At 41.6% G+C, this 27,323-nt stretch overlaps 1 protein-coding gene and 2 pseudogenes across 2 annotated transcripts in view; 1 reads left to right on the forward strand and 2 right to left on the reverse strand.

Moving 5' to 3' along the window:
* Positions 1–8,979: 8,979 nt before the first annotated feature.
* Positions 8,980–9,883, reverse strand: LOC118658821 (annotated as a pseudogene).
* A 3,755-nt stretch (positions 9,884–13,638) lies between these two features.
* Positions 13,639–14,338, reverse strand: LOC118658923 (annotated as a pseudogene).
* A 4,883-nt stretch (positions 14,339–19,221) lies between these two features.
* The window catches only part of EDNRA (endothelin receptor type A), a 51,945-nt gene continuing 43,843 nt past the window's right edge, over positions 19,222–27,323 (forward strand). The window contains exons 1-2 of one of the 2 annotated variants that reach the window (XM_036313878.1): positions 19,222–19,626; positions 23,609–24,095. In XM_036313878.1, coding sequence (XP_036169771.1) covers positions 23,676–24,095 — 420 coding nt within the window. In that variant the 5' untranslated portion in view covers positions 19,222–19,626; positions 23,609–23,675. The remainder of the gene's footprint in view (positions 19,627–23,608; positions 24,096–27,323) is intronic. The other variant, XM_036313879.1, reaches the window with a different exon arrangement.

A 27,323-nucleotide genomic window follows, 5' to 3' on the forward strand; every position in this document is an offset into this window, starting at 1 on the left:
AGTCAGTCAAAATTAAGTAAGTATACTTAGACCAGGCACATTCTAAACATTTCTAACCCACTATCCAGATGTTTCTATAAAAACATCTCTAACTTTAGTCCTTTTGGGAAGCATAATTTTGAAACTGATGAAACAAACCTCTATTTTCTACCAGATCTAATGAACTGCTTTACTTTATTAAATAAATAACTTGTTATTCTGCATTTGTCTTTCCTCATACAAAATGTCTCATTTTAATAATAAATATTTAAATTCAAGTTGTCTTTGTTTTAAGGAAGTCACAAATTCTATTCATGTTTTAAATCTAATCTTTGTTTGAAGACAGACATTGGTAAGGTATGAGAATTCTTAATATTAACTTACATTTCCCCAACTTTGGTTTCTTAAAGGGTCTTTGCATTCATTCTCTCAAAACCTGTAGGATAGGAGTTGGCAAGTACTATTGCCATTTTGCAGATGGAGCAACTAAGGTTCTGAAATTTCAGTGACTTGCTCAAGGTCCCACAGCTAGTAAATGCGATAGGCAAAACCTAATTATATGACTCCAGACCCAACATTCTTTTCTCACATATGTCCCATATGAGTAAGCAGAAAACAGTAGATCCACCAGCACTGTCCCTATCCCATACCCATCCTTACTCAGTTGATTTAGTGATTGAGTTCCAGACTGATCTAACTGAATGGACTACCAAAAACACCATAGAATTCGTATTTTTAAAAAAACTTTCATCCCTCAAATAAGTTCATGGTTCAAACATAATAAAGAGTCTAAAGTTTAGAAGTAATTAAAAGAAATAGTTCTGGCCAAGACTGTATTCATACCATAATATTAAGCAATAAAAAAACTCTAATATAAACTCCTCAACAGTTAGAAAGGGAAAATATTGTACATTTGTTAGGAAAGAGACTGAGCAGGAGTCCAATAAAGTAATGCAATTGCTATACCGAGCCCATCGAGCTTTCAGTTCAAGGTGACAGACTAACCACATATGTTTAGTTTTAATTCCTTCCCAAACCCCATTTGAAAGAATTAAAAACATACAGATTTAAAGAATAAATTCCTCACAGCACTGGAAACAAGAAAAAGTATAATCAACAGACCCAAATTTTTGAAGAAATAAAAAGCCAATGAGATCAGACTGATGAAAAATCCAAAGCAGAGAAAACTGCAAACACACACTAGATACGGGAAGGGCCACCGTGAGAGATGTTTGTCTCTAACAACTCTGTCAGGGAGAAACTGGAAGCCCTGAATTTACTTACAATTGTGGGGCAGAGTGGATGACAAGATTATCAAAATGATAAATTAAAGAAACACCTACACAACAGCTGAGCTAGCTGTGCCCATCTTCTGTCCGTGCAAATCTGGCCTGGGTTTTTGCTTTCAGAGGATCTAATTGGGCAGGGCTTCTAACACTGGGAAGAATGGAAGCACAGCCAAGTCCGAAGTAACTCCAGACATTTACAATGCACGCGTGCACGCGCACACATACACACACACACACACACACACACACACCACAGGAAAGGGAGCAACTTCTACATTCAAACAAATCTTGCATTTACAATCCGGGGGTTTCTCAGCCTGCACAGCTCCTCCAGGCTAATATACTCTAAAAGGAAGCATGTAGACTTACTTGCTTATAATTCTAGAAGAAATGCTATGTTCCTAGAAAAGAAATATCCATATTTACAGAACAAGTTGTAAACCCAGATTAGAAAAATTAAATGATAGGAGAAATTAAATATATGGGGGAATGTATGCCTACAAAAAGGCACTGGGCCTACACTGCTTTATGGGTGAATTTGTCTCAATAAAACCAATGATATTGATTTTATTTACATTGTTCTTAGACATTTAAAAAAAAAAAAAGCTTCTTTACTCATTCTGTGAGGCTAGCATAAACACATACACACATACTAAATGCTACTTACTGGGTTCTCAGGGCCACATCTGTCTTGTCAATGATTACATTCAGATAGCATTTTTTAAGGCTGAATATAAATGTTATGAGACACAACATACATTATCCTAGTATCCCAGTCCCCACTTCTCTGTGACCCTCATCTAACTCTACTAATTTTTAAAGCAAATTTGGCTCCTCTAGGTATTTGAGTTTATAATTCTTACCATAGACCAACTTTATTTGTGAATGTTTTAATTAAATTCTTACTAAAATATTAGCAAATCAAATCTAACATAGAGTAAAAGAATAAAGTGTTATAACTAAATAGAGTTTATACAAGGACAGGTTTATCATTAGAAAATTAATTCACAGAATTCACTATGCTATATCACTATATCACCATTTGATACATGGATACACATACACACACACACACACACACACACACACACACACACACACACACACTTGGAATTTTTATAGCCATTCCTGATACTTTTGCAACTATTAATTAGTTAAGAATAGAAAAAAACTTCGCTAATTTGATAAAGAGAATGTATCTGAAACATGAAGTAAATGGCATTCTTGAGAGTAAAAGGTGAGAAAGAATTAAGACAAATAATGACTATTATTCAAAATTATTCTAAAGTTCCTAGATAATATAATAAAAGAAGAAAGAAAATCAACCATAAATATTAGAAAGAAAATAGACAACGCTTTGAATTAATATCTGTCAACAAAGTGTTTGGAGGTCCAAAATCTTTGAAGGGTGGAAGAGTTCATCTATTTGGTATCAAGCATTCACATTTATAACTAAATAAATTGAGGATGTTGGAGAAAGTAAAGCTGAAATTCACTGCGTTTTATTTTTAAGAACACTGCCAGTAAGAAAAAAAAGTAAAAGCATTTTGTAAGTTTTTTTGTGTTTGTTTGTTTTTATCAAACACCTACTATACTTTTTGGTTTTTTGTATGCTTGTTGATTTTGTTTCTTGTGAGGTTTTTTGTTAATCCTCACCTGAGGATCTTTTTCCCATTGATTTTCAGAGAGAATGGAAGGGAGGTGAGGCGGGAGAGAGAGAGAGAGAGAGAGAGAGAGAGAGAGAGAGAGAGAGAGAGAGAGGGAGAGAGCTGTTAAAAAGACACATTGATTGGTTGCCTCCCACATATGCCTTGACTGGGGCCTGAGATCAACCTGCCACCCAGGTATGCACTCTTGCCTGGGAATTGAACTGAACCCAACAATCTTTGAATCACTGAACCAGGCCAGCCAAGGCAACTATTATACTGTTTTTAGAACAACTGTGAGATAAATGGGCATCTTTAGTAAGGTATTTAACCTCCAAAATGCCTCTGAGAAAAAAAGATGTGAAAGCATTTTGTCAGGGTTTTATTGAACACCTACTATACTGTTCTTAGAACAGCTCCAAGAAAAGTGAGAGTCTTTAGTAAGGTATGCAAACTCCAAATTTAACATTTTCCTTTTGGGGAAAAGAGAATTTCCTTACAATGCAGATTCCTTACAGGATATAGTTTCCAGAGAAAATTATATTTGCCTATACCTGCCCTACCTTTTTCATAGCAACACTATGAGTTTTTTTAATGTTCCCTCCTAAGGTGGGCAGCATGATTGCTATACATGCTCATCCTTTTAGCTTCTAAAATTTATGCAACCAAGGACTGTATCTGTTATATGCTTTTCCATTATAAAGCCCAAATAAGGAACACTTTTAAAAGGAATACATTTAAGTAAGCATTTACGTAATCTAGAAGGCAGAAAAAAATGGATACATTCTAGCCCCTGGGGTGATAATGTAAGTGGGCTCAGTTGACCAGGTCTGGAAAGATCTCACTAGTGAGGTGAGTCTGATGGTGTGATGAAAATATAACAGTGTTACAAAAATAAACTCAAAATGGATAAAGGACTTAAACATAAGACGGGAAACCATAAAAATACTAGAGGAATCCATAGGCAGCAAAATCTCAGACATATTCCAAAGCAATTTCTTCACTGATACTGCTCCTAGGACAATGGAAACTAAAGAGAAAATAAACAAATGGGACTACATCAAAATAAAAAGCTTCTGCACAGCAAAGGAAACCACCAACAAAACAATAAGAAAGCCCACTACATGGGAGAACATATTTGCCAATGTTATCATCGATAAGGGTTTACTCTCCAACATTTACAGGGAACTCATACAACTTAACAAAAAGAAGATAAAAACCCAATCAAAAACTGGACAATGGACCTAAATAGATACTTTTCAAAAGAAGACAGAAGAAAGGCCAAAAGACATATGAAAACATGCTCAAAGTCACTAATCATCCGAGAGATGCAAATCAAAACGACAATGCAGTACCATCTCACACCTGTCAGAATGGCTACCATCAACAAATCAACAAACAACAAGTGCTGGAGAGGATGTGGAGAAAAATGAACCCTCCTTCACTGCTGGTGGGAATGCAGACTGGTGCAGCCACTGTATGGAGTTTCCTCAAAAAACTAAAAATGGGACTCCCTTTTGACCCAGTGATCCCACTTCTAGGAATATATCCCAAGAAACTAGAAACACCAATCAGAAAGGATATATGCACCCATATGTTCATAGCAGCTCAATTCACCATAGCTAAGATTTGGAAACAGCATAAGTGCCCATCAGTAGATGAGTGGATTAGAAAACTGTGGTACATCTACACAATGGAATACTATGCTGTGGTAAAAAAGAAGTTCTTACCATTTGCAACAGCATGGATGGAACTGGAGAGCATTATGATAAGTGAAATAAGCCAGTCAGGGAAAGAAAAATACCATGTGATCTCACTAATTTATGGAATATAATGAACAACATAAACTGATGAACAAAAACAGATCCAGAGACAGAGAAGCATCGATCAGACCGTCAAACCTCAGAGGGAAGGTAGGGGGAGGGTGGGGGTAAGGGGGAGAGATCAACCAAAGGACTTATATGCAAGCATATAGGCCTAACCAATGGACACAGACAACAGGGGGGTGAGGGCATGATTGGGGGGGGGGAAGTGGGGATAAGGACACATAAGGAATAACTTAATAAAGAAATTAAAAGAAAATATACCAGTGTTTCTCAAAAGAAATTGGGAGGGCATTCTGGTTAGGGTGAGTGTCATACGTGAAGGCTTTGATGGCAGGCACTTGCTTGAAAGATGTCAAATATATTTGACTAAACTCAAAGAGCACTAGGCTAAAAAATAGAGCCTTATGTATAAAAAATGACAAATACAGACCAGTAGGATTTTAATTTGTAATGCTGATAAAGAGATATGATAATGGGGAGTTCTAGTTTCATGTGTTTGAGGAAGAAGACAGTGAATATCCTTGCAAGATTCTGGGCTGGGAGTGTATGTGCAAGCTACCTACACAATGGTTCTATTATGTAGAACTGGCTATGAATAAAGATAGAAAGAAGGGTAGGGGTGGACTCATTTATATTAACACTTAAGTTAGTTCTTACCAGGTATTAAGGATAAAGAAAATAAATTTTCTGGGGAAACATGACCACAGCCCAGAAAAAAAAAAGAAGGGGGGGGCAGAGGGTATCTCCAAGGAATAAAGTAGGGAAGGGCTCAAACTAAAAGAGCTAAAAAATGTTGTTAAAAATAATATCTAAAACTTACTATCCTTGAGGTATGATTAGTTTTGGTGTCACATGGACAGAAATCACAAAACTATAGCATCAATAAACTTTACCTGGGTGACTAACATCAATGTAGTATTACTAAAATGATGAATAATGATGCATAATCATATCCTTAAGACTAACCTAATCAGCATTTTCTAATGTTACTCAACCACAAAATGATTTATTATAAAATGTTGATGAAATACCAACCTAGAGGATATTATTCTGCACACTTGATTAAAAAGGGGAGAGCAAAAATAAGTACTTAGGAAAATATCAAAATTGAATTCATGTTTGAGAATAAATATTTCATAAAATCACAAATAAATTCAATAAGAAAATATTTGTATTTTAGAGATAATCAGATATTTAGAAGTGAGTGTTATAATGTTTATAACTTAGTTTAAAATACCTCCACAGAAATATATACATTTATGAAGCACATAAATCAAACTGTGAATAACTCTGTTGAATCATTCAAATCCAAAGGGTAGTACATGAAGCAGCAAGGTGGAGCAGAGCTATGGAGCCTGCAGTGTAGCGGTGCGAGCTAAATCTGCCTGCAAAATTAGCTGCCATTTCAAGCCATAACGTGCAATATTATGAGCTGAATTGTGTCCCCTCCTAAAATTCATATGTATACCTCAGAATGAAACTGTATTTGGATCCAGGGCCTTTGCAAAGGTGATTATGGCAAAATGAGATATTTTGAGCCAATATGACCATAATCCAATATGAGCTCATAGCCCAACATGAGAAGAGAAGATTAGAACATACACATACACAAGTGCACACTCACACAGAGGAAAGACGATGTGAAGACACAGCAAGAAGGCTGCCATCTACAAGGAAGGCTGGAGGCCTCTGAAGAAACCGAACCTGTGGACACCTTTATTTTGGACTTCTGGCTTCCAGATTATGAGTAATAAATTCCTGTTGTGTAAGCCACCCAGCCTGTGGTATTTTGTTACTGCAGCCCCAGCAAACAAATACAGATGTCCTCCCAAATATAATGAAATCAGAAAGCTGTAAGCAAAGGTCCTTGAAATGCTGTCTAATCTATCCATCATCCTTTAGGCAAATCCATCTCTAAGCCTTCCAGTATAAGGACAAAGAGAGTGCCTGGGAAGAAAGTCTGCTGTCCATGGGAGATGACAGTGGTTAGGGAGGCCACACTGAAAATAGAATTCTGAAATATTAATTCTAAATTCTTTACCATCAGCCGGTTTGGGCCATCTATTTCAGAACAGTAGCCTTCAGTCCTTGGTTGAGAAATGAAAAGGAAAAAAATTGTAAGGCTTGGCTACAGAGCACACTCTGCATTAATATTAGTTAACTTTAATCAGTAAGTACACATGAAAAGCTAGAAGTCTCTATCATTGTCTCTTTAACTCAGAATTCAGATAAGGTAATGAAAAATATATTTTTTGTATTATAAAAAAAAAAAGGCTTTTCTTCACATTTTACCTTGCTTGCAAGCTTCCTTGTTCACCTCTATATAAAAATATAAGTAGAACTGTTTCCCAATAAAATTCCTTTTCCAAAGTTACCAAGAAGTCTTGAAAAAAAGCTTATAGCACATGCTAACTGTAGGTGGTGTTGATATCTCTTCCACAAATTACAAAAATAAATTTAGCAAAAGATTTATACTTACTACTTAGCAATATTTCTGCAGATCTTTTTGTACTGTTTCTAATTTCTTAGTTATTCTTCATATAAAGCAGAAGAGTTTGCCTAAAGGCTCAGCTTGACATCCTTAGAACAATACCCCCCTTATGGGCCATCTCCACGACTGTCCCCAGTCTTCATTTCCTTTGACCTCTCTTGACCACCCATTCATTCTTGAAACTCTCTTCTTTCTCCACATCTTAGACACTGCCCTTCCCTGGTTCTTTCTTATAGATGCTTTACTCTGGCAAGCTTCTAGTTCAGCAATTTTCAACTGGTGTGCCACGGTGGGCACATTTCCACTATAGAAAACAGTATGGAGTTTCCTCAACAGATTAAATATGGAACTGCCATTTGACCCAGGGATCCCATTTCTAGGAATGTATTTAAAGTGGGTTTCTTATAGACAGCACATAATGATTCTTGCTTTTGATGAACTCTTATCTCTCACTTATCATTGGTGTACTTAAACCATTCATATTTAAATTGGTTGATATCTTTGGATTACTATCTACCCTGTTTGTAATTGTTTTCTATTTGTTGACTTGCCCTTTTTTCTTTATTCACCTCTCTTTTTTCCCTCTTTTTCTGGTTTCATTTGAGCATTGCATATGATCCTATTTTATCCCATCTGTTAACATATCAATTGTCATCTTTTAAAAAAATTTTAGTGGTTGCCCTGGACTGCCTGCAAGTCTCGAGACTTTACATTTTAAGCTACATCCAGGGCAAGGGGGGAAAAGGGTCAAAGGGGCAAAGTGCAGCACAATCAAGATATGGGGATAAAGCAACTGCATTTCTTCCTCTTGTTCCTACAAACCTTCTCTATGGAAATAGGTCTTCTTCCCTTGTCCTCTGTCACGTTTTACATCCCTAAAGAGTAAATAATATGTCCATCCAGGGAAATAATAAAAGCTCTGAAATTTAAAGATGTTTGGCCGCTTCTAGGCCTGACCTTCTGCATCTGAGAAGCCTGCAGTGGGACAAGGACTCAGACAACTTTTCTCCCTGCCCGTGTGTCGTTCCTGACATCTCCATGGTTGGAGATGAAAAGACAGAAGTATGGAAACAGAAGGCTCTCTCTCTCTTGACTGGCACGGAATGTACATTGGCTTTTACATGTATATTTCAGTGTGCATTTACATGTACATATCTAGGGCTGTAGAAGGGGTTTTGTGAATGTGATGGTTAATTTTATGTCTCAACTTGGCTAGATCACTGTACCCAGATATTTGGTCAACTAGTCTGAATGTTGCTGTAAATGTAATTTTTAATGAGATTAACATTTAAGTACACACATGCAAAGGGGCACCCTTTTCTTTCCTAGATTCCAAATGAATATTTATTAAAATGAAAGTACATTACAAGTGGTTTAAGATGAGATAACTTGAAGGTAGGATTGAGAACCAGAAATCAAGATAACGGGAGCTCCCAAAGGCAGATGGAATTCATTACAATTTTCCTCTTGATTCCATTTCATACATAGAAGCAGAAATTTCTCCATGAAAATTTTGTGCAATATTGAATGACTGAGGTTCATAGCTCCTTTGGAGTTTTTGTCCCTTCACAAAAATAAAACTTTTTAAAGATCATAATAGGTACTTAAATACTTGTTGATTTGATGGGAGATTTCATTTGCTGGGAAAGAATTTAGTTCAAGCTCGTCTATAAAGTCCTTGAGAAATGAATGCACTATTCAAGGTGGATTATATCCCAATGTACACACTCTGACTTGATAAAGTGGCATTAGCTAGAGGTTTCCAAGTTTCCATTCTTTAAATCCATAAAAGAAAGGAAACCCAGGCTCTTCAGTTTAGCTTCTGCATTGTCAATAAACTCCTTGGAGGTTTTCTGCAGTGGGAGCCGGGTGGGCCCATTGGAATCCCAGACACCAGAGTCATGATGGCTTTGGTCTGTGACACTCCAAAACCTAGTTTGATCACAAAGTTGATAAATCTCTGAATACACAACTGATAATTCAGGGCTGAAGAGAAGTCCTTCCGCTCATAAGCCTCCAACATCTGGTTTGTCTTTTTTCCCAGGTAGTTATAGGTACTGCCCACCGCTCCCGTTGCTCCCATCACCAGAGCACTCAGCAGTTGCCCATCCACCCCGAACAGGAAAGCAAACTGTCGCTGGCGATTCTGATCAACACACTGTCCAAAGTCTAGGAGATCTGTGTCGCTAAATTTCAGCCATTGGAAGATGGGGATCTTCTGAATCCCATCCAGCAGCTCCTCAGCACGAATCTTTATCCCTGTCAAGGCAGGGATGTTATAGTATTAGAAGGGCAGTGCAGGGCAGCAGCAGCCACCTCCTTTAGGAAAGCAGTGAGGTCATCTTTGTTCTGTGGCTTGAGAAAGAAAGGTGCCATAAGAGAGATGCCATCGGCCCCAATTTCTGCTGCATGTTTGGCCAGTTCTTGGGACTCCTTCAAGCTCAGGGCTCTTACATGAATTACCACTTGATCCAACTTGTTCCTCCCTTTTGTCACCCACTCCTCTGTGACCCAGCGGTGCTCTGAGATGCTCAGAGACAGGCCTTCTCCCGTGGTGCCATTCACAGAAATATTCTTCGCTCCCTGTTTTTCCACAAGATAATCCACGTGCTGACCAATGACTGAAAGGTTGATTTCTCCATGCTCGGTCATCAGCGTTTGTCTTTTTTCCCAGGTAGTTATAGGTACAAAGGGGCAAAGGGGCGAAATGTCAAATTATTTAATGTTTCCAACAGCTCTGTATAATGGGTTCAACCCCTGTTGTATGGATAAAAAAACTCAGAGGTTAAGCAACTTGCTGCATATCAGATCTAGTAGAGACATCGAAATTTGCACAAATGGAGTGTGCTTTCAGACAAAGAACATCTCTTTATCATTAAGTTTGAGTGTATATGGTCAAGAATAACAGAAAGGGTCATTTTGTACTGTGAAGACAAAGGATTTAATTAAAGTTACTCAGGTTCATTGCAAGTTATGGGATTCTTCCTAATAATTCAAAGTAGCACCCAAAAAAATTGATGACTACAATTTTAAGAAGTAATAATGCAGAGCTCAAGAAAACAGGCAGTCTCTAAAGTCAGAAAGCAAACTTATTTCCACTAGAAAAGCTAGAAGTATTGTTTCTAATGAGAAACACCAAACAGTTGTCTCTTTCTCTTCACACAGTAAGATATCAAATTAGTTTGCATGCAGTGCTCATTAATTTATCTGGTAGGTGTTTTGAAAACTCACCAGACTAACCTTAACTATTAATAATGTTCTCCAACTGCCTCAGCTTCAGAAAAAAAGAAAAAAGAATATTGATAACTACATTCTAAAGCTGAATTTTCTTTGCACATCAAAGGGAATATTCCAATAAAATTGAAACAGTATTTTTGAATAAATATTTAAATTGATTCCATGTTATAAGGTATTTGCAATTTTGATATTACATATGCTCTCAAAGGGATCATAAATTAAAATTTGAGTAATGTACGCTGTTTGATATAAGCATAATTTATCCATTAAGTATAAAATTGTGTTCAATAAATCATTGGAAACCTATATTTCACACCAGATTTAAGATACTGCTTTTATTTAAAATACTAGAGGCCCGGTGCACAAAAATTTGTGCACTCGGGGGGGAAGAGGGGGTCCCTCAGCCTGGCCTGTGCCCTCTCGCAGTCTGGGACCCCTTGGGAGATAACGACCTGCTGGCTTAGGCCTGCTCCCGGGTGGCAGAGGGCAGGCCCAATCCCTAGGTGCAGCCCCTGTTCGGGCTCAGAGCAGGGTCGATTGGGGAGTTGGGGCGCCGCCCCCTGTCATGCACAGAGCAGGGCGGATTGGGAGGTTGCGATGCCACCCTCAGTCACACTCAGGGTAGGGCCGATTGGGGGGTTGGGGCACCGCCCCCTGTCACACTCAAGGCAGGGTCGATGGGAAGGTTGTGGTGCCACCCCCTGTCACGCACAGAGCAGGGCCAATCAGGGGGTTGGGGCGCTGCCCCCTGTCACGCAGAGAGCAGGGCCCATCAGGGGGTTGGGGCGCCACCACTCTCACACTCAGGGCAGGGCCAATGGGGAGGTTATGGCTCTACCCTGTCACACACAGAGCAGGGCCTGTGGGGTGGGGGGTTGGGGCACCGCACCCTGTCACACACAGAGCCGCAGGGTGATCAGGGAGTTGGGGAGCTCCCCTCTATCAGGCACAGAGCAGGGCTGATCAGGGGGTTGGGGCGCCTTCCCCTGTCATGAACAGAGCAGGGCGGATAGGGAGGTTGTGGCCCCACCCCTGTCACACACAGAGCCGCAGGGCGATCAGGGGGTTTGGGCGCTGCCTCCTGTCACGCTGATCCCGGTGCTGGGAGGCCTCTCAGTTCCGCTGATCCCGGTGCTGGGAGGCATATTACCCTTTTACTATATAGGATAGAGGCCTGGTGCATGGGTGGGGGCCAGCTGGTTTGCCCTGAAGGGTGTCCTGGATCAGGGTGGGGTCCCCACTGGGGTGCCTGACCAGCCTGGGTGAGGGGATGATGGCTGTTTGCAGCTGGTCACACACCCTTCAGGGTGGGGGTCCTCACTGGGGTGCCTGGCCAGCCTGGGTGAGGGGATGATGGCTGTTTGCAGCTGGTCACACACCCTTCAGAGTGGTGGTCCCCACTGAGGTGCCTGGCCAGTCTGGGTGAGGGGCTGAGAGCTGTTTTCAGGCTGGCAGGTGACTGAAGCTCCCAACTGCTCCTTTTTTTCTTTTTTTTTAATTCCGGGCCAGCTTTAGCTCTGGCTCCAGCTCTGAGGCCTCTGTTGCTAAAAGCAGGTATCTGGTTTGTTTGGGTTCTATAATCGAAACACTGTATCAACTCCAGCTCTGAGATCCTGGCGGGCTGAAAGCAGGTTTCTGGGGTTTTGTTTAGCTTCTATATTTGTAACAATGTTTCAAACTGCAAGCTCAGAGGCCGGCAAGGCAGGTGGGAAACGTTGGTTTCCTCCGTCACTGAAGCAAGCAAACCTCATGTTAGCTTCAAGCTGCCTGGCTGCCGGCCGCCATCTTGGCTGGCAGTTAATTTGCATATTTCGCTGATTAGCCAATGGGAAGGGTAGCGGGCGTACACTAATTACCATGTTTCTCTTTTATTAGATAGGATAAATTCTGAAGCATGTGTTTTAGAAGCATGTTTCTAGAATTTGTTACCTGATACATGCATATTTGAATTTGTACTAATTTTTACTCTCACAAGCATTAGATAAAGAGTTCAGTTTTTATACATTTTTGGCAACACTTAGAACTTCCACTATTTAAAATTTTAGCTGTTGTTTTAGGTTGCAGTGGAATCACATTGTGGATTTGATTTTTATCTCCTGATTACTAATGAGGGTGAACAAAATTTCATGGCTAATTGCAAGCAAGAAAACCCTACTTAGATTTGAAAGGGAAAAAAAATATATATATATATATATATATATATATATATATATTCTATATTATCTAACCAGTTAGGTTTGTAAACAGTCCTGTGAACTAAGACTGACTACTTTCCTAGAATTAAAACTTTAGAATATTTCACTTCTCTGCAAACGCATCTTTAAAAATAAATAAGGATCTATTCTTTTTTTTTTTTTGATTCACAAATGATTTGTTTTGAAGGCTATCTGACAAAATTTTTAATTACTTTCTCTACAAATGAGAGAGATTTTGAGCATTATATACCTGTTTCTTATTCAGTGTAAATGAACATATGTTTACTTTTTGAAATACAACGCAAAGACTGGCAGATGTACAAATGGCAATCATTGAGAAGTACAAAGCTATTTTGAATGAAAAAATAACCAAAGTTGGATTTGTAAATAAATACAAAGAACATTTATTGAAACATATTTCAAGTAAATACATGTGGTTAAATGAAAGACTAAGTAATAATCCTTTGAAGAATGTATACACTATTTCACAATAACATCTAGAGACAGAGCAATAACTGTCAGTTCCTTCTTGCTCACCTGCCCTGCAAGAGCTCATGTAGATTTACCCTTCGCAAGCAATATAAACCTTGTTGACTACTTTGCCTGGTGAAATGGCCTTTCGTAGACTTAGAAATATGTCAGTACTGTTCATAATCCAGGTTTATCCTACCCATATAAATGAGGGGAAATGTGGTCTTTATGTTACCTTTAAAGAAACTTTTTCTTGGCTTGGGGCTACTGGCTAGGGCTAGGGCTAGGGCTAGGCTAGGGCTAGGGCTAGGGCTAGGGCTAGGGCTAGGGCTAGGGCTAGGGCTAGGGCTAGGGCTAGGGCTAGGGCTAGGGCTAGGGCTAGGGCTAGGGCTAGTAGGGCTAGGGCTAGGGCTAGGGCTAGGACTAGGGCTAGGGCTGCTAGGTCATGGCCTCTAGCAGCATCAGATCTGAGCCTAGCTGAGCATCCCGAGGAAGGTGGGGGTGGAGGCTCCAGGGAGACTTGAAGGAAGTCAGGTCAGGGCTGGGGGAAGGAACCTTCCAGGCTCACAGAGAGGCCCAAACATCCCCTCCCCAGGGGCGTCAGTACATCTTCTGACAACTGGGTAGAATGGCCTCTTTGATGAAGGAGAAGACAACCAGGATCCCTGAGGGTTTGCCCCGCTTGCCTTTGGTGAAGTAATTGGAGACCATGTCATCTCCTGGCTGCACGGTGGAGGGCAGGACATTCTCCCCAGCCGACAGTGACACGAAGAACGCAAACGGGATGATCCACAGACAGAAAGTGAAATAGGCCAGGACCTCTGAGAAAGGTTAATATTCCTCCGCAAAAAACTGAAATGCTAGGATAATATTCCTCCGCAAAAAACTGTCACACTAGTCCGCATGACAGGATGAAGTTAAGCGAGGTCAGCATGATGAAGGGGAAGGTCTGGAGGAGGCCAAAGTAGACGAGGTTGGTGAATAGGCCCAAGCCAATCATGCAGGTGGGGAAGCGCTCAAAAACATAGAGGTCAATCGGCACAGCTGTGGAGAACCAGATCATGTATTTGATGATCCTGCTGGTGGCCACTGTGTACCCTTCTATCAGTTCCGCCAGGAAATAGAGTCCGGCCGCGACGGCCAGCGTGATGAAGGTCACCTGGATGAAGAGCGACAGCCAGCTCAGCACGTACATGAACCACATGGCGCCCCGCCCCGCCCTGACCGCCGGGAGGGTCCTGCGCGGTTGGGCTTGGACTACAGGGAGCCGCCGCCACCGCTATGGGCTGCCGCGGAGAGGAGCCGGGCTTTTTTTATTATTATTATTCTCACATATGTTTGACCTTCATCACTCTCCCTCACCCTCTGTCACTCTTTTCCTGTGCTTTATGAGGAAACAGCAAGAAGGCAGCCCTCTGAAGCCAGAAGAGAGCTCTCCCCAGCACCTGAGCATGCTGGTGCCCTAATCTTGGACTGCCAGCCTCCAGAACTGTGAGAAGATAAATTTCTATTTAAACCACCCAATCTGTGGTATTTTAGTATGGCAGCCTGATCTAAGACAGCTTGTCAAGATCCATAAGGTAAGAATCACTTGCATCTCTACCAATCAAAATTAACATTTAGGTCTATAGACAAGAGTGACTTGGCATTGCTATCAGTTTTCTACAACTTACAGAGTTGCAAAATAGCCCAAAGATGATGAAAGGACATAGAAAATTGCACTAGACAGGATACCTAGTAATCCTTCCTGGCAATTTCAAGCTCTCTCATAAGTTTCCCTGACATATCTAAACAACCATCTATAAGCTAATTGCCCTGAAGTCACTCCAGAGGAGACCTGCTGTCACCTCTTTTGATTAAATCTTTTTTATTCAAGCATAGGCAACTTTTGTTTGTCTTTATTACAAGTGCAATCCAAATTCATACCAACCAAAAGGAACACTAGGGAGTCAGAGCCACAAAGATGTCATCTTAGCACCCAACTTGGTCCTCACTAGCAAACTCTGGAACCCTCATGCCCTTCCTATTTTGTTAAGGGATCCAGGCTGCAGCGTTGTATAAGCTCTGCTATAAATGGTTATTCTCATCATGGCTAATTCAAGGCTTCAGATCCCCATAAGTTTTTACCTTGTAGTTCCCTGGACACCACTGATCTCCTTGGCCTCAGCCACTGCTATGTGACACCTTACTGAGGTCACCCATAATGTCATGTGAAGCTGCTTATTCTACTCTCCCAGTCACTCACTGACAAACAAAAAGGAACAAATGAAAGTGAAAAGAGCTAAAATTTATTGAGCTCTTACTATATGCCAAGCCTTTAGGTAGTATTCATTCTTTAAACTTATAACATTTTTGTTTCTGCTTTGGCAGTTAAAAGTAAATTGTACCTCCCCTAAAAGAATGTGCCCCAAATAAAATTAATTTCACATTTTTTAAATTTTTTAGTATCTCATACCTCATCCATATCTAAATTTTTCCAGTTGTCCAAAAAATAATGTCCTTTGCAGTTGGTCTATACAAACCAGGATCCAATCCAGGACAGTGCAACTAGAGGTCACGCTCCTTTAAGTCTTAATCTAGAAAAAGATCCCTCTTCATTGACTTCTTGCTGAAGAGGCAGGACTAGTTCTCCTATAAAATGTCATTCTTTCTGGATTTGTCTATTGCTTCCTCATGGTATTTATTTAACTTGTGTATCTACTATATTTCCTCAAAATTTGGATAGCTATAGATTTGATTCAAGTTCAATATTTTTGTCCAGATGGAATATATAATCAGAGGACATGTAATATCTGCTTGCCCAATCATTAGTGATGCTTAGATGATTTTTCGGCCCTCCAATGAGGCCACCAGCAGTTTACAAAACTTGGAGCTACATTAAGCCTTAAGATTATTTTGATGAAATAACCACCAACACACTTCAGAATCCTCAACAACCCATCTACAAATTAATATTTTGGAATACTTCCTTTTGAAAACAAACTGCCTATAGTAAATTTTAATTAAAAATGGACCTTCAACTAACGGATTACTTTTTTCCCTCCAGGCCAGTGTTGATTGCTGCCAACAGTGAGTGGGCCACGGCACAGCCCAATGTGAAGGCTGCAGTGACGGGGTCAGGCCTCTGATGTACATTTACCCAGTTTCTCCACTTTTCCTCTCACAGCCTTTCCTTATCTTTGTGGTTCTCCTCTGAACCCTTCGTGTTTCATTTCCCCCAGGGATCCCTAAAGTGAACACAACATTCCTAGCACATACTCTGAGACTCCGATCCTTTACTGCGTTTCAAGTTTGAGGATCTGTGGAATTAGCAATTGTGAAATGGACTTGAAAATTTGAATCAAGAAACTTAAATTCATAAGAAAATTCACTCCAAGGTTGGTTTTTAAGTGCCATCTTGAGTACTTTATTTTCAGTAGTTATCATTCAGGAAATCAATAATGATAATATGATGCTGAGAAAAGTAATTCTAACTACCATTACAGTAATGCTTAATGAGCTGCTGGAACCAGAAGTCAAAGAAAGTATTCCTAAATCCCAGAAGACCTGCAAATCTGTATCCAACCCACGTTCCAAGGAAAAGAAATAACCTTTGGAAGTCAAATTGAAAAGTGTAGTCAAATTAATTGATTATATGTTCATTAACTGTACAAAGCAGGGACTTAATCTTAATGTCAGGAAGAATTATCTTTATTGTGGCAAAATACATATCATATAAATTTATCATTTTAATCATTTTCAAGTGTACAGTTGTGGTATTAAGTACATTCACAATGTTGTGCAACCATCACCACAATCCATCTCCAAAACTGTTTCACCAGCCCAAACTGAAACTCAATCACATTAAACAATAAATCCTCATTCCTCCCTCTCCCCAACCCCTGGTGAGCACCATGCTCCTTTCTGTCTGCATGATTTTGACTACTCCTCTAAGTGCTTCTTATAAGCAGGATCATAAGTATCTGTCCTTTTGCATCTGGCTTATTTCACTTAATATAATGTCTTTGAGTTTCATCTATGTTGTAGCTTATGTCAGAATTTCATTCCTTTTTAGGGATAAATAAACATTTTGTTTATCGAATCATCCATACATGGACATTTGGGTTGTTTGCAACCTCTTGGCTCTTGTGAACAATGCTGTTATGAACATGGGTGTACAAATATCTGTTTGAGCCCCTGCTTTCAGTTATTTTGGGTATATATCCAGAAGTGGAATTGCTGGGTCATAGAGTAATTTTTATGTTTAAATTTTGGGAAACTGTTATACTGTTTTCCATGACTACTGCCCTATCTTACATTTCCATCAGCACAAGGGTTCCAGTTTCTCCACATCCTTGTCAACACCAGTTCTTTTCAGCTTTTTAATAATAGCCACCCTAGTGGGTATGAAGGAAGAATTTTTAATAACTAGATCTGCACTACAGTGGACTGAGCTGTCCAGGAGACAGGGACTGATGGATATGCTTTATCAAAGACTGGATAGACTGACATGTTCACTAGTGCAAGTTGTGCACTGTCCAAATATATCTGATCACAGGGTGAGTAGGGGCTGAAATCCAGCACACGTTTCACATGCCAAGGTGCAAACCCAGGTGTAGAGCTGCCCCTTCTTGGAGGAAGCAATAACTTGTCAGGTTCAGAGGAGCATCAATCAGAACATCAAACCTCAGAGGGAAGGTAGGGGAGAGATCAACCAAAAGACTTGTATGCATGCATATGAACCTAACCAATGGACAAGGACACAAGGGGGGTGAGGGCATGAGCGGGGGGGGGGGGGGGTTGGGAGGATAAGGACACATATGTAATAAATGTCAGCTGACCGGGTCATGTGCTCCAAGGGGCACCATCTCATCATGGGGATACTGTAATACAACAGATTAGTAATAATGAGTCCAATTGGTAGATGACTATTAAGGCCCCTTTCAATGGTGATACTCTGTGGATCTCTTTGATGGTTGTACAAAATGCCCCCCAAAGTGACACTGCACTGACAGTGGAATCGATATCCTCTCACCTTGCATCTGGGATCTGTGACTGTTTGGCTATAGAATTCTGCAGAAGTAACCCTTTACCAGTTTCCAGGCCCAGACCTTAAGAAACTAGCAGCTCCCACTTCCTTCTCCTGGAACACTCCTTCTTGGAACCTAGCCACCATGCTCTGAGGAAGCCTAAACCACTTTGTAGAGAGACGCCCATCACCAAGTAGGTGAACTATCTTGGAAGTGAAGCCTCCAGCCCCAGCAAAGATGAGCTGTCCTAGCCAAGACCCACCCAAATTGCAGACTGATGAGTAAAGTGGCCACTACCGGTTTAGGGTGATTTTCTTTAGTTACAGTAGATAACCAGAACAGTCTACAATATAATGTGACCATCCAGTCCTCCACATACACATTTCCACAATAAGCCTCACACCAACAGTGAACGAAAGAACTCCGAGGCAAGGCCTTCTCTAAGGAGCCCTCAATTATTTCTCACATGTCACAGGCAATGGCCTTTGTCTCTCATTTCCTCTCCCACTGCCTAATTTAGGATAAACTCACTATCATATAAAGATGCTAAGATCCATCTTCTGCAGCATCTGCACCCTCACTGTTTGGATCTCCAGAGGAATCATAGGTTTCTCTGAGCCACACACTGGACCCTCCATAGACTTTCCAGGGCTCCTGCTTTGTCCTGGGCTAGTAGCCTTTGGGTGCTGGCTTCAAGAGACAAGACAGAAGCAAAAGGTACTTGATCCGGTAAAATACAGTCCACGTGGGTTCTTCAACCTGCTCTGAGTTTAAGAGGGAACGTATAAGCCAAGCAAAGGGGCAGGGAACGCAGAGGTGGACCCTAGCTGCCTCTGTCTGCAGTGGCTCCATCACAGATCAAATCTGCCTGCATTTCCCAGAAAGGGAATGGGTTTCTCTGCTTGCCTTCCTCGAGTCGGGCTTGTCTGATGAACTATCCTCCTTCCTGGATTATCACCCCCCCACTACCCCCCACCCCCACGCCTTCATTTCAGGAAGGAAATAGTTAAAACAAGACTCCTGCCCTACAGGGCCTGGGAGGGGGCGGCTCTGTGCTTTATAGTGGCTGCCTCTAAGGAGGGCTGGAAGCTTAGGACGTTCTTTCTGTCCTAGAGTAAAGCAGAAGGTGGGGGAGATTTTGGAGGAGAAGGGGAGGCCAGACAGAGGGGGGGCGTGTGCTCCTCTGGAGTTTCCTTTTTCTTCTAGTCCTTGCGCGCGCAGTCATCCCTGTGGTCTGGCGATTGTGGATCGTGGTGGCGAGGCTCCATCCCCGCCGGTGGCCAGAGGCTGGGGGCTGGGGAGACCTCCGCACAGAAGCGGTGCCCAGGAAGTTTTCCGACGGAGAGGCAGCAGTGCAGCCCGATTGCTGCCGCGCGGGAGCCCAGGACCCAGGCCACCCAATCTCTCCGGCTCTGCTTCCTCTCGCCCAGCCGCCCAGGTGCCGAGCGGACCGGGCAGCCGTCTGCGCCCGCCTAGCTCCACGGTCGGTGCAACTCTTTCCTCTCGGGGACCCGCCAGGGGTGGGGGAGATGTCGCCTGAGCCCTTCGGTGGGGAGCAGAGAGAGCAGGCATCCATTCCGCCCGGCGCCCTGCACCTTGGGCGACCCTCCCACACGGTCTAGGGGTGCGTGGTGGCGCCGGCGCCTTCCTAGGAGGGGCTCTTTGCGGGCACGTCTGGGGTTTGAGGAACTGATTGAAAGCCCGCTGCCTATCCAGGTGGGATTCGGATTTTTAGTTAAAGGAAAATATATAGTTCTCCCTGGGTCTCCCTTTTCCCCCCGGGCACGCGAGAACTTTATGGATCATCACGCCCCTGTCGCAAGCTCCAAAGCGTACTTGTGAGAGGTGTCCCGCAGCCTTTTCTTACTCGCCTGCTTCTGCTCCCTGCACACCCGGGGTTGTCAAGGGCAGCCAAGGGCACTCGGTGTGCGGGACAGATGTTTTGGAAAACCCCCAGGGCAGCTGGTTTGGAAACCTGCCTGTGGATGTCTGGGCGTTTGGTTCTATGCTGTCCTTTAAAGGCCACTTGTTGCCTTTCACGTGCAGAAAACTAGGGCTGTTGCTAGATAATCAGCCTCTGTTTACACCATCCTAATGGCGTTCCGGATAGAGCTGGCGGCGGAGAGGGGTGGTGGGAGGCAAATTAAAGTCAGACATTGTCAGCAAGGACAGTTGCTAATATCTTACCCAGCGAGCAAAACCCACAGAGAACTTGGAGAAAGTACCTAGTTTTTTGTTTTTCCTCTTGTAGATACTCATGGCTTCCCTCGCTCTCCGCCTCCCCCCTCCCCAATACCTTCTGTTTTAAGTGGCAACTAATTGGGAAACATCTTGACAATCATTTCATGTAACTACCTGCTCTGAACTCAGACCATTTAGGTAAGGTTGGAATTTCCAAATTACTAATTACAGTACAGGTCCACTTTGATCCTGAGAATCAGAGATGTTAAATGGTTAAAGTGTAAGCATAAGGGTCCAGTCCTCTTCCTTAATAATAGCTTTTGAACTTAAGCGAATTCTTAGACCCCAAACAGAAGAATGCTGAATGTATAAACCATGTCCCTGAGGTCTGAACCTCAGAGGCTTCACTAGAGCGATGCCTGGGTATGACTGATTATTCCAAGCACAGCATGACTTAGATCCATGGAAATGAGCTGCAGGCTCATCCTTGGAGGAACATGCATTTGAAGGAGCTTCTTTTGTGTGGTTTTGTATTTTTCATGCAACATGTAGTATTCACATGCCTTTGCCAAGTATCCGGTAGCTCCGCAGCTTAACATGTAGAGAGCTGATGGAGGCACCATCAGAAATTATTTCTGTGGTGGTGTCATTGTTGCAGGGGAAGGAAAGTGGTTTTAATAGTAGCTAGCTCACACTTTGATAAGAACCCACAGCCTTGGCCTCCTTAGCTCCTGCTATAATCAGCTGACCAAGCAGACCAGCAAGCTAGTGTTCAAACACTAGTGGCACCTTTTGTGGGTGGCAGAATACGATAGCCAGGTCAGTTTACTAAATATCCTCTAACAGACTCTCATGGGCAGGGAGTCATTCCATTACTGAGAAAAGCCTTCTCTCTCTTAGTTTTAATAAAAGCATTAATGAAGGTTCCATTCTGATTGGGAAACTGGGAGGAGGCTTTAGTCATTAAACAGCACAAGATATTGAAGGATTTTTTTTCTCCCTTCTCTGATCTGAAGAGGATGACAGTATGCTTTGTTCTCAAAGTTCTGGTCTCCAATGCTGAATGGAAACAGGGTCTGTCAATATTAGGTTAGATACTCACTCCCCAATGTGAGAAGCAAGAAAAAAACTACTTATAAGTCCAGGCAGATTTGATATGTACATAGTATGCCCCTAGCTTAGAAAAATTGATGCTTTTTATCACTTTTTATTATTTATTTTTATAATATCAGACTGAGTCAAGTCCTATAAGCAAAGTAAAGTGAAGCACTCTATCTGCTGAACTGCTTTTTGGCCATGAAAAAGACTCAGTTCCCTTATGCATAAAATGGGGATATTGGCCCTGCCCACCTAGAGTTGTTTCTGAGATCTGTTTACTTTAGATCTTCTATACAACATGAATAAATCTCATTTCCTCCACATATTGACTACGCTTTATTGATAACTGTCAAAGATAACTCAAAATCCCTAAAAGTGGTTAATTCCAACCACGAATAAACTCAGAAAAAGGACACAATTTTTAAAAATTAAATTTTATGTCATAGACACACCCACCATTGATGGGCATAAATGAACTTAGGGCCTTCATTTTAAAAGATTGTTAAAAACTCACAAGCAAGAAAATACAAAACTATTTAAATGTGAGGAGCCATTTTTATTTACCTTTGCTTATTGTGTTACCACCAACCTCCCTCATTTTCCCATCTTTTCTTTAAGGATTAAAGTAGAAAAATGTAGACTTCCGGGGCAAGAAAGACCACTTGCTCTACAAAAGTGACTAAAACAAGCAAGCAAACAAACAAATGGTCTTTTGAAAACATCTCACCAACCTCTAAGTCCACTGCTTCACTGAAACTCTGGAGAATTCATTCAAACATTTCAGGTGCTAAGAAGGCATGAGAATGAGAGGCAGTGCAGGCTAGAGGTTAAGAGCTCAGCGTTGCATTAACTTGCCTTAGAATCACAGCATTGCCATCCACCACCTGTGCTTTTGACAAGCATCTTGACGTTCCTGAGCCTCTGGTTCCCTACCTTTAGAATGGAAAATGTACCTGCTTCACAGGGTCAGGGAGAGTATAGATCAGATGGCAACATGCCTATGGAGTGCCCAGCACCGTGACCAAGCATGAGACAGATATCCCTCAGAAAACCAATGGTGTGCCTGCCTGGGAAAGTCCATTACTCCCAGTTTCACTTGTTGGCAAATATCATGCCGATAATTTCTGAGGAATGGAAAAACCCAAAACTCCTGTCAGAAGATGTACTAGTAGATTGTACACATTAATCATCAGGGTTTTCAATAAAAATAAATATTTTGTCTTTATCAGTTATGTCATGTTTATTTCAAACTAGTAGTAAAATTGTTATATGTAGAGATGGTGTTAACCAGAGTTCTGATTTTAAATTAACATTGCGTAATGCTTTAAATGGCTACCTATGCTGCATTTTATTACCATGTTCATTATTTACCATGTGCAAACATATTTTGGAATATTGGATTCTTAATTATACAATTGATAATCTTATGCCTTAGCACAGCGGTTCTCAACCTGTGGGTCGTGACCCCTTAGGGGTCAAACGACCCTTTCACAGGGGTCGCCTAAGACCATCGGAAAACACATATATAATTACATATTGTTTTTGTGATTAATCACTATGCTTTAATTATGTTCAATTTTTAACAATGAAAGTATATCCTGCATATCAGATATTTACAGTATGATTCGTAACAGTAGCAAAATTATAGTTATAAAGTAGCAACGAAAATAATTTTATGGTCGGGGGTCACCACAACATGAGGAACTGTATTAAAGGGTCACGGCATTAGGAAGGTTGAGAACCATTGCCTTAGCACTATATAACTTTTACTCAGCATTTAATACCTTTTCTTTTCCACTAGTAAAATGTATGTCAACTCTCCAAGATTTTTGTAATTCAGGTTCTTAGCAGAGGTATAGTGGATGGAAAACAGCAGCTTTTAAGCTACTTCTTAAAAGAAAACTGACATATCCTCATGCGTATTATAATATAGATATAAGTATAGCTGTGAACAGAGATGAGAGAGAGAGAGAGAGAGAGAGAGAGAGAGAGAGAGAGAGAGCGCTCTAATAGAGCTTTGCTCTTTTCTGATTTTGTTCTGCTTTGGGATAAGCTGACATAGATATATCTTATCTAATTACCAAATATATCCTGCTTTTTAACTGGAGCAGTAAATAATCATTGACTGCAGTCTTACTGGCAGCTGGATTTTGTAACCAAAATTATTTTTCTTTTTTTTTTTCTAGGTTGAAAAAAAAAAGTGAGGGTGAAAAATCAACAGAATAAGAGACATTTCCTCAAATTTGCATCAAGATGGAAACCTTTTGCTTCAGGGTGTCCTTTTGGGTGGCACTGGTTGGATGTGTAATTAGTGATAATCCTGAGAGCTACAGCACAAATCTAAGCACTCATATGGACGATTTTACCACTTTTCGTGGGACAGAGCTCAGCTTCCTGGTTACCACTCATCGACCCACTAATTTGGCCCTACCCAGCAATGGCTCAATGCACAACTATTGTCCACAGCGGACTAAGATTACTTCAGCTTTCAAATACATTAACACCGTGATATCTTGTACTATTTTCATCGTGGGAATGGTGGGGAACGCAACTCTGCTCAGAATCATTTACCAGAACAAGTGTATGAGGAACGGACCCAACGCGCTGATAGCCAGCCTTGCCCTTGGAGACCTTATCTATGTGATCATTGATATCCCCATCAATGTATTTAAGGTAGGAAGTAACCACAAATGTATTTGCAAGTTTGAGCATATGCTCTGATTCTACAGTAAGAGAGTTGCTGCAGACTTTTCTGACCTTCTGGAGTTTAGTCTGTTTTTACTGAGAGCAGTTTCTGCTATCTTACAACTAGTGGCTTTTTAAATGTTTATTATTTGTGAAATGTTACACTTAATTTTCTAACTTAATTGTTAACCAAATAGTATTGCAGGAGTGACTCCTCAAAATGAAGGCCTTTCATGCAGCATCGGCTTCTTATTGCTGTGTGGATAGGCAATTTTGGAGAGATCACTTAATTTCTGAGATTTAATTTTCAGGGTGAGACCTACTGAGCCCAAAAAGTGCTCTACATAAATATACTCAGTTGCAGTTAACCCTTTTAATGTAATGTTCTGCAGAAGCCCAATGTCCACACTATGGCTTAGAAGGAAAAGCACCAGTTTTATTTTGACTAGATTGGAGCCCAAGCACATGCTAGCTTCCTTGGTTATCTGGGTGACTTAGAGATAATAGGATCCACATGATTGCAGGCCCCTGGGGACCTCAGTGAGCAGTATTACTAAACTGTTTAAAATAAGCATCAGTTTACCTTTGCCTCTTTCATTTCTTCAGTTTACATTTGAGGAGTGCCTACTGTGTGCCCGCCCCTGAGCTGGGCAATGGGCTCCAAAGACAAATTAGACAAAGTTAGTGAGAGAGGAGGATAACTCACCCGCTGCTGTGGTCACCTTGCTTTCAGGATGAGTTACTACCAAAACAAACTAAAGCCAAAAGGAATTATATATTACATATTTGATTTCTGGATGTAAGGGGGAAATTGCTGAAAGAATTCAAATGAACTAAAATTCAAATGAAATCACGATCTATGCCAGATATTCTGGAATGTCTTTATTCTAAGCCCAGAAAAAAACACTTTCTTCAGCCTTTATTTTTCTCTTCTCTGTATTAGCCATAGAAATGAAACAATTCTGAGCAATCATATTCTGAAATAGGACTTTAAATGGCAAGTTATGTCAATTGAAGACATAGCTTTAAAATAGACCAATAGCTTTCAGTTTCCAATAGATACACTTAAACTGTGACAAAATTTTATTAATGTACCAGGAAAATCAGTGGGCTAACAATAAAGTTGTAAGCAATGATTACAATTTTCAACACTACAAATAAAAAACATTTCAACATTCCTTCAATACACTGCAAAATTGGGGAAATTAGGCAACAAATAATATTTTTTTAAAAAATCACATATCATCTCTTTCCACAGAATAGCATGAATACATGTGTTTTCTATTTGAAATTAAAATGGGATTTTAGAACCAAACAATGATGCAAATGAAAATGTGTAATTAATTTAAAAGGTTTAACGTATGCTAGAGAACTTCAATTTTTTTCTTTACAAGGTTATTTTCTCTTTATGAAGTATTATGTGTACTCAACACCCACTTTCTTGTGACATATTTATTTAATCATAGATTTAAAAATGTTGATATGGCTCATTCAAAATTTGACTCTTCAGCAGTCATGGTGTGGAGTAATAAACATTAATTATTCATGTTTATGTACCAGTTAACCAATCCATATGGCTCAGGAGAATAATTAACCATCTCTGAATTAGTCCCATTTGGCCATGCGCAAAGCAGCTTCTTGACAAATCAATATCTGCAATTGCTGGGAAGGGGACTTGCTTGTCGATTTAAGGTGCTACCTGCCAATCAACAGACCAAACTTCATTTCTATTCCATAGTAACATTTTAAGTCAGATCATGTGGACTATCTTCAAATTTGTTGAAAATCCAAAAAGAAAAAGCCTTTGTTTTACATTCATATAATAATGGATAAAAATTAATTCATTCTTATTTGACTATATGGTTCTTACCTCTTGGGAATCTAATATGGTCAGCCCTCTGTATCCACAGTTTCTGATTAAGCAGACTCAACTGACTACAAATTGAAAATATTCAGAAGAAAAGGCTATGCTGTTGCAGACATGACTATGTAGTTAGGCGTACAATGGTTGTGTCAATGATTAACATATACAGACTTTTCTTCTTGTCATTATTCCCTATATAATCCTATCTAATAAAAGAGAAACATGGTAATTAGCGTACGACCGCTACCCTTCCCATTGGCTAATCAGGGTAATATGCAAATTAACTGCCAACAAAGATGGCGGTTAATTTGCATACATAGGCACAATGATGGGAGGCCATAGGGGAAGGATGGTGATTGGAAACACAGGCGGCAGGCAAGAGCCGGGAGGCACTGCCCCTGGCCCTGAATCGGAGAACCAGCCATCTCTGCCTGCCCCCCTGCCAGTGATCAGAGAAGCCAGAGCGGGACATGGAAGAGGCCGGCACCCGCCTCTTTCCTGGCTGCCCCTGCCAGGGATGAGCAACCGGAGATCCCACAGCAGGAAAGGGGAGCCTGCAGCCATCCCCTGTGTGCAAATGCCTGCCCATGGGATCACAGATGGGATCCCACAGCAGGATAGGGCAGCCTGCAGCCAGCCCCCCTGTGTGCCTGCCCCTGGGTTGTCCTGGTGATCCCACAGCAGGAAAGGGTGGCCTGCAGCCAGGCCCTGTGTGCACCTGTCCCTGGGTCACCATGGCGATCCCACAGCAGGAAAGGGCGGCCTGCAGCCAGCCCCTGTGTGCACCTGCCCCTGGGTCGCTGCTGTGATCCCAGAGCAGGAAAGGGCGGCCTGCAGCCAGGCCCTGTGTGCACCTGTCCCTAGGTCGCTCTGGTGATCCCACAGCAGGAAAGGGTGCCCCACCCTGGCCACAGCTCAAGGGAGAGTACAACATGCAGTGGAGGCCAGGAGCATGAGAGATCAACAGAGAGGGGCGCCTCCCAGGTGTGGCTGGGGGCAGGCCCCCAGCAGACACACACACACACACACACACACACACACACACACACACACACATACACGGGACGCCTGCACCGAGCCTCTGCTGCCAGACTGTGGCCATCAGTAGGACATCTACTGAGGGCTCCCGGACTGAGGGGCTGGCTTGGCTGAGGTAACCCCATCCCCCAGTGCACGAATTTCGTGCACCGGGCTTCTAGTCTATATAATAAAAGCCTAAGCAACCATTAAGGCAGAACGACCAGTCGCTATGATGCGCACTGACCACCAGGGGGCAGATGCTCAACACAGAAGCTTCCCCCAGGTGGTCAGTGCACTCCCATGGGGGAGTGCCGCTCAGCCAGAAGCCGGGC

This window comes from Myotis myotis, unplaced genomic scaffold, assembly GCF_014108235.1.
Source record: "Myotis myotis isolate mMyoMyo1 unplaced genomic scaffold, mMyoMyo1.p scaffold_m19_p_6, whole genome shotgun sequence".
NCBI classification, from domain to species: Eukaryota; Metazoa; Chordata; class Mammalia; order Chiroptera; family Vespertilionidae; genus Myotis; species Myotis myotis.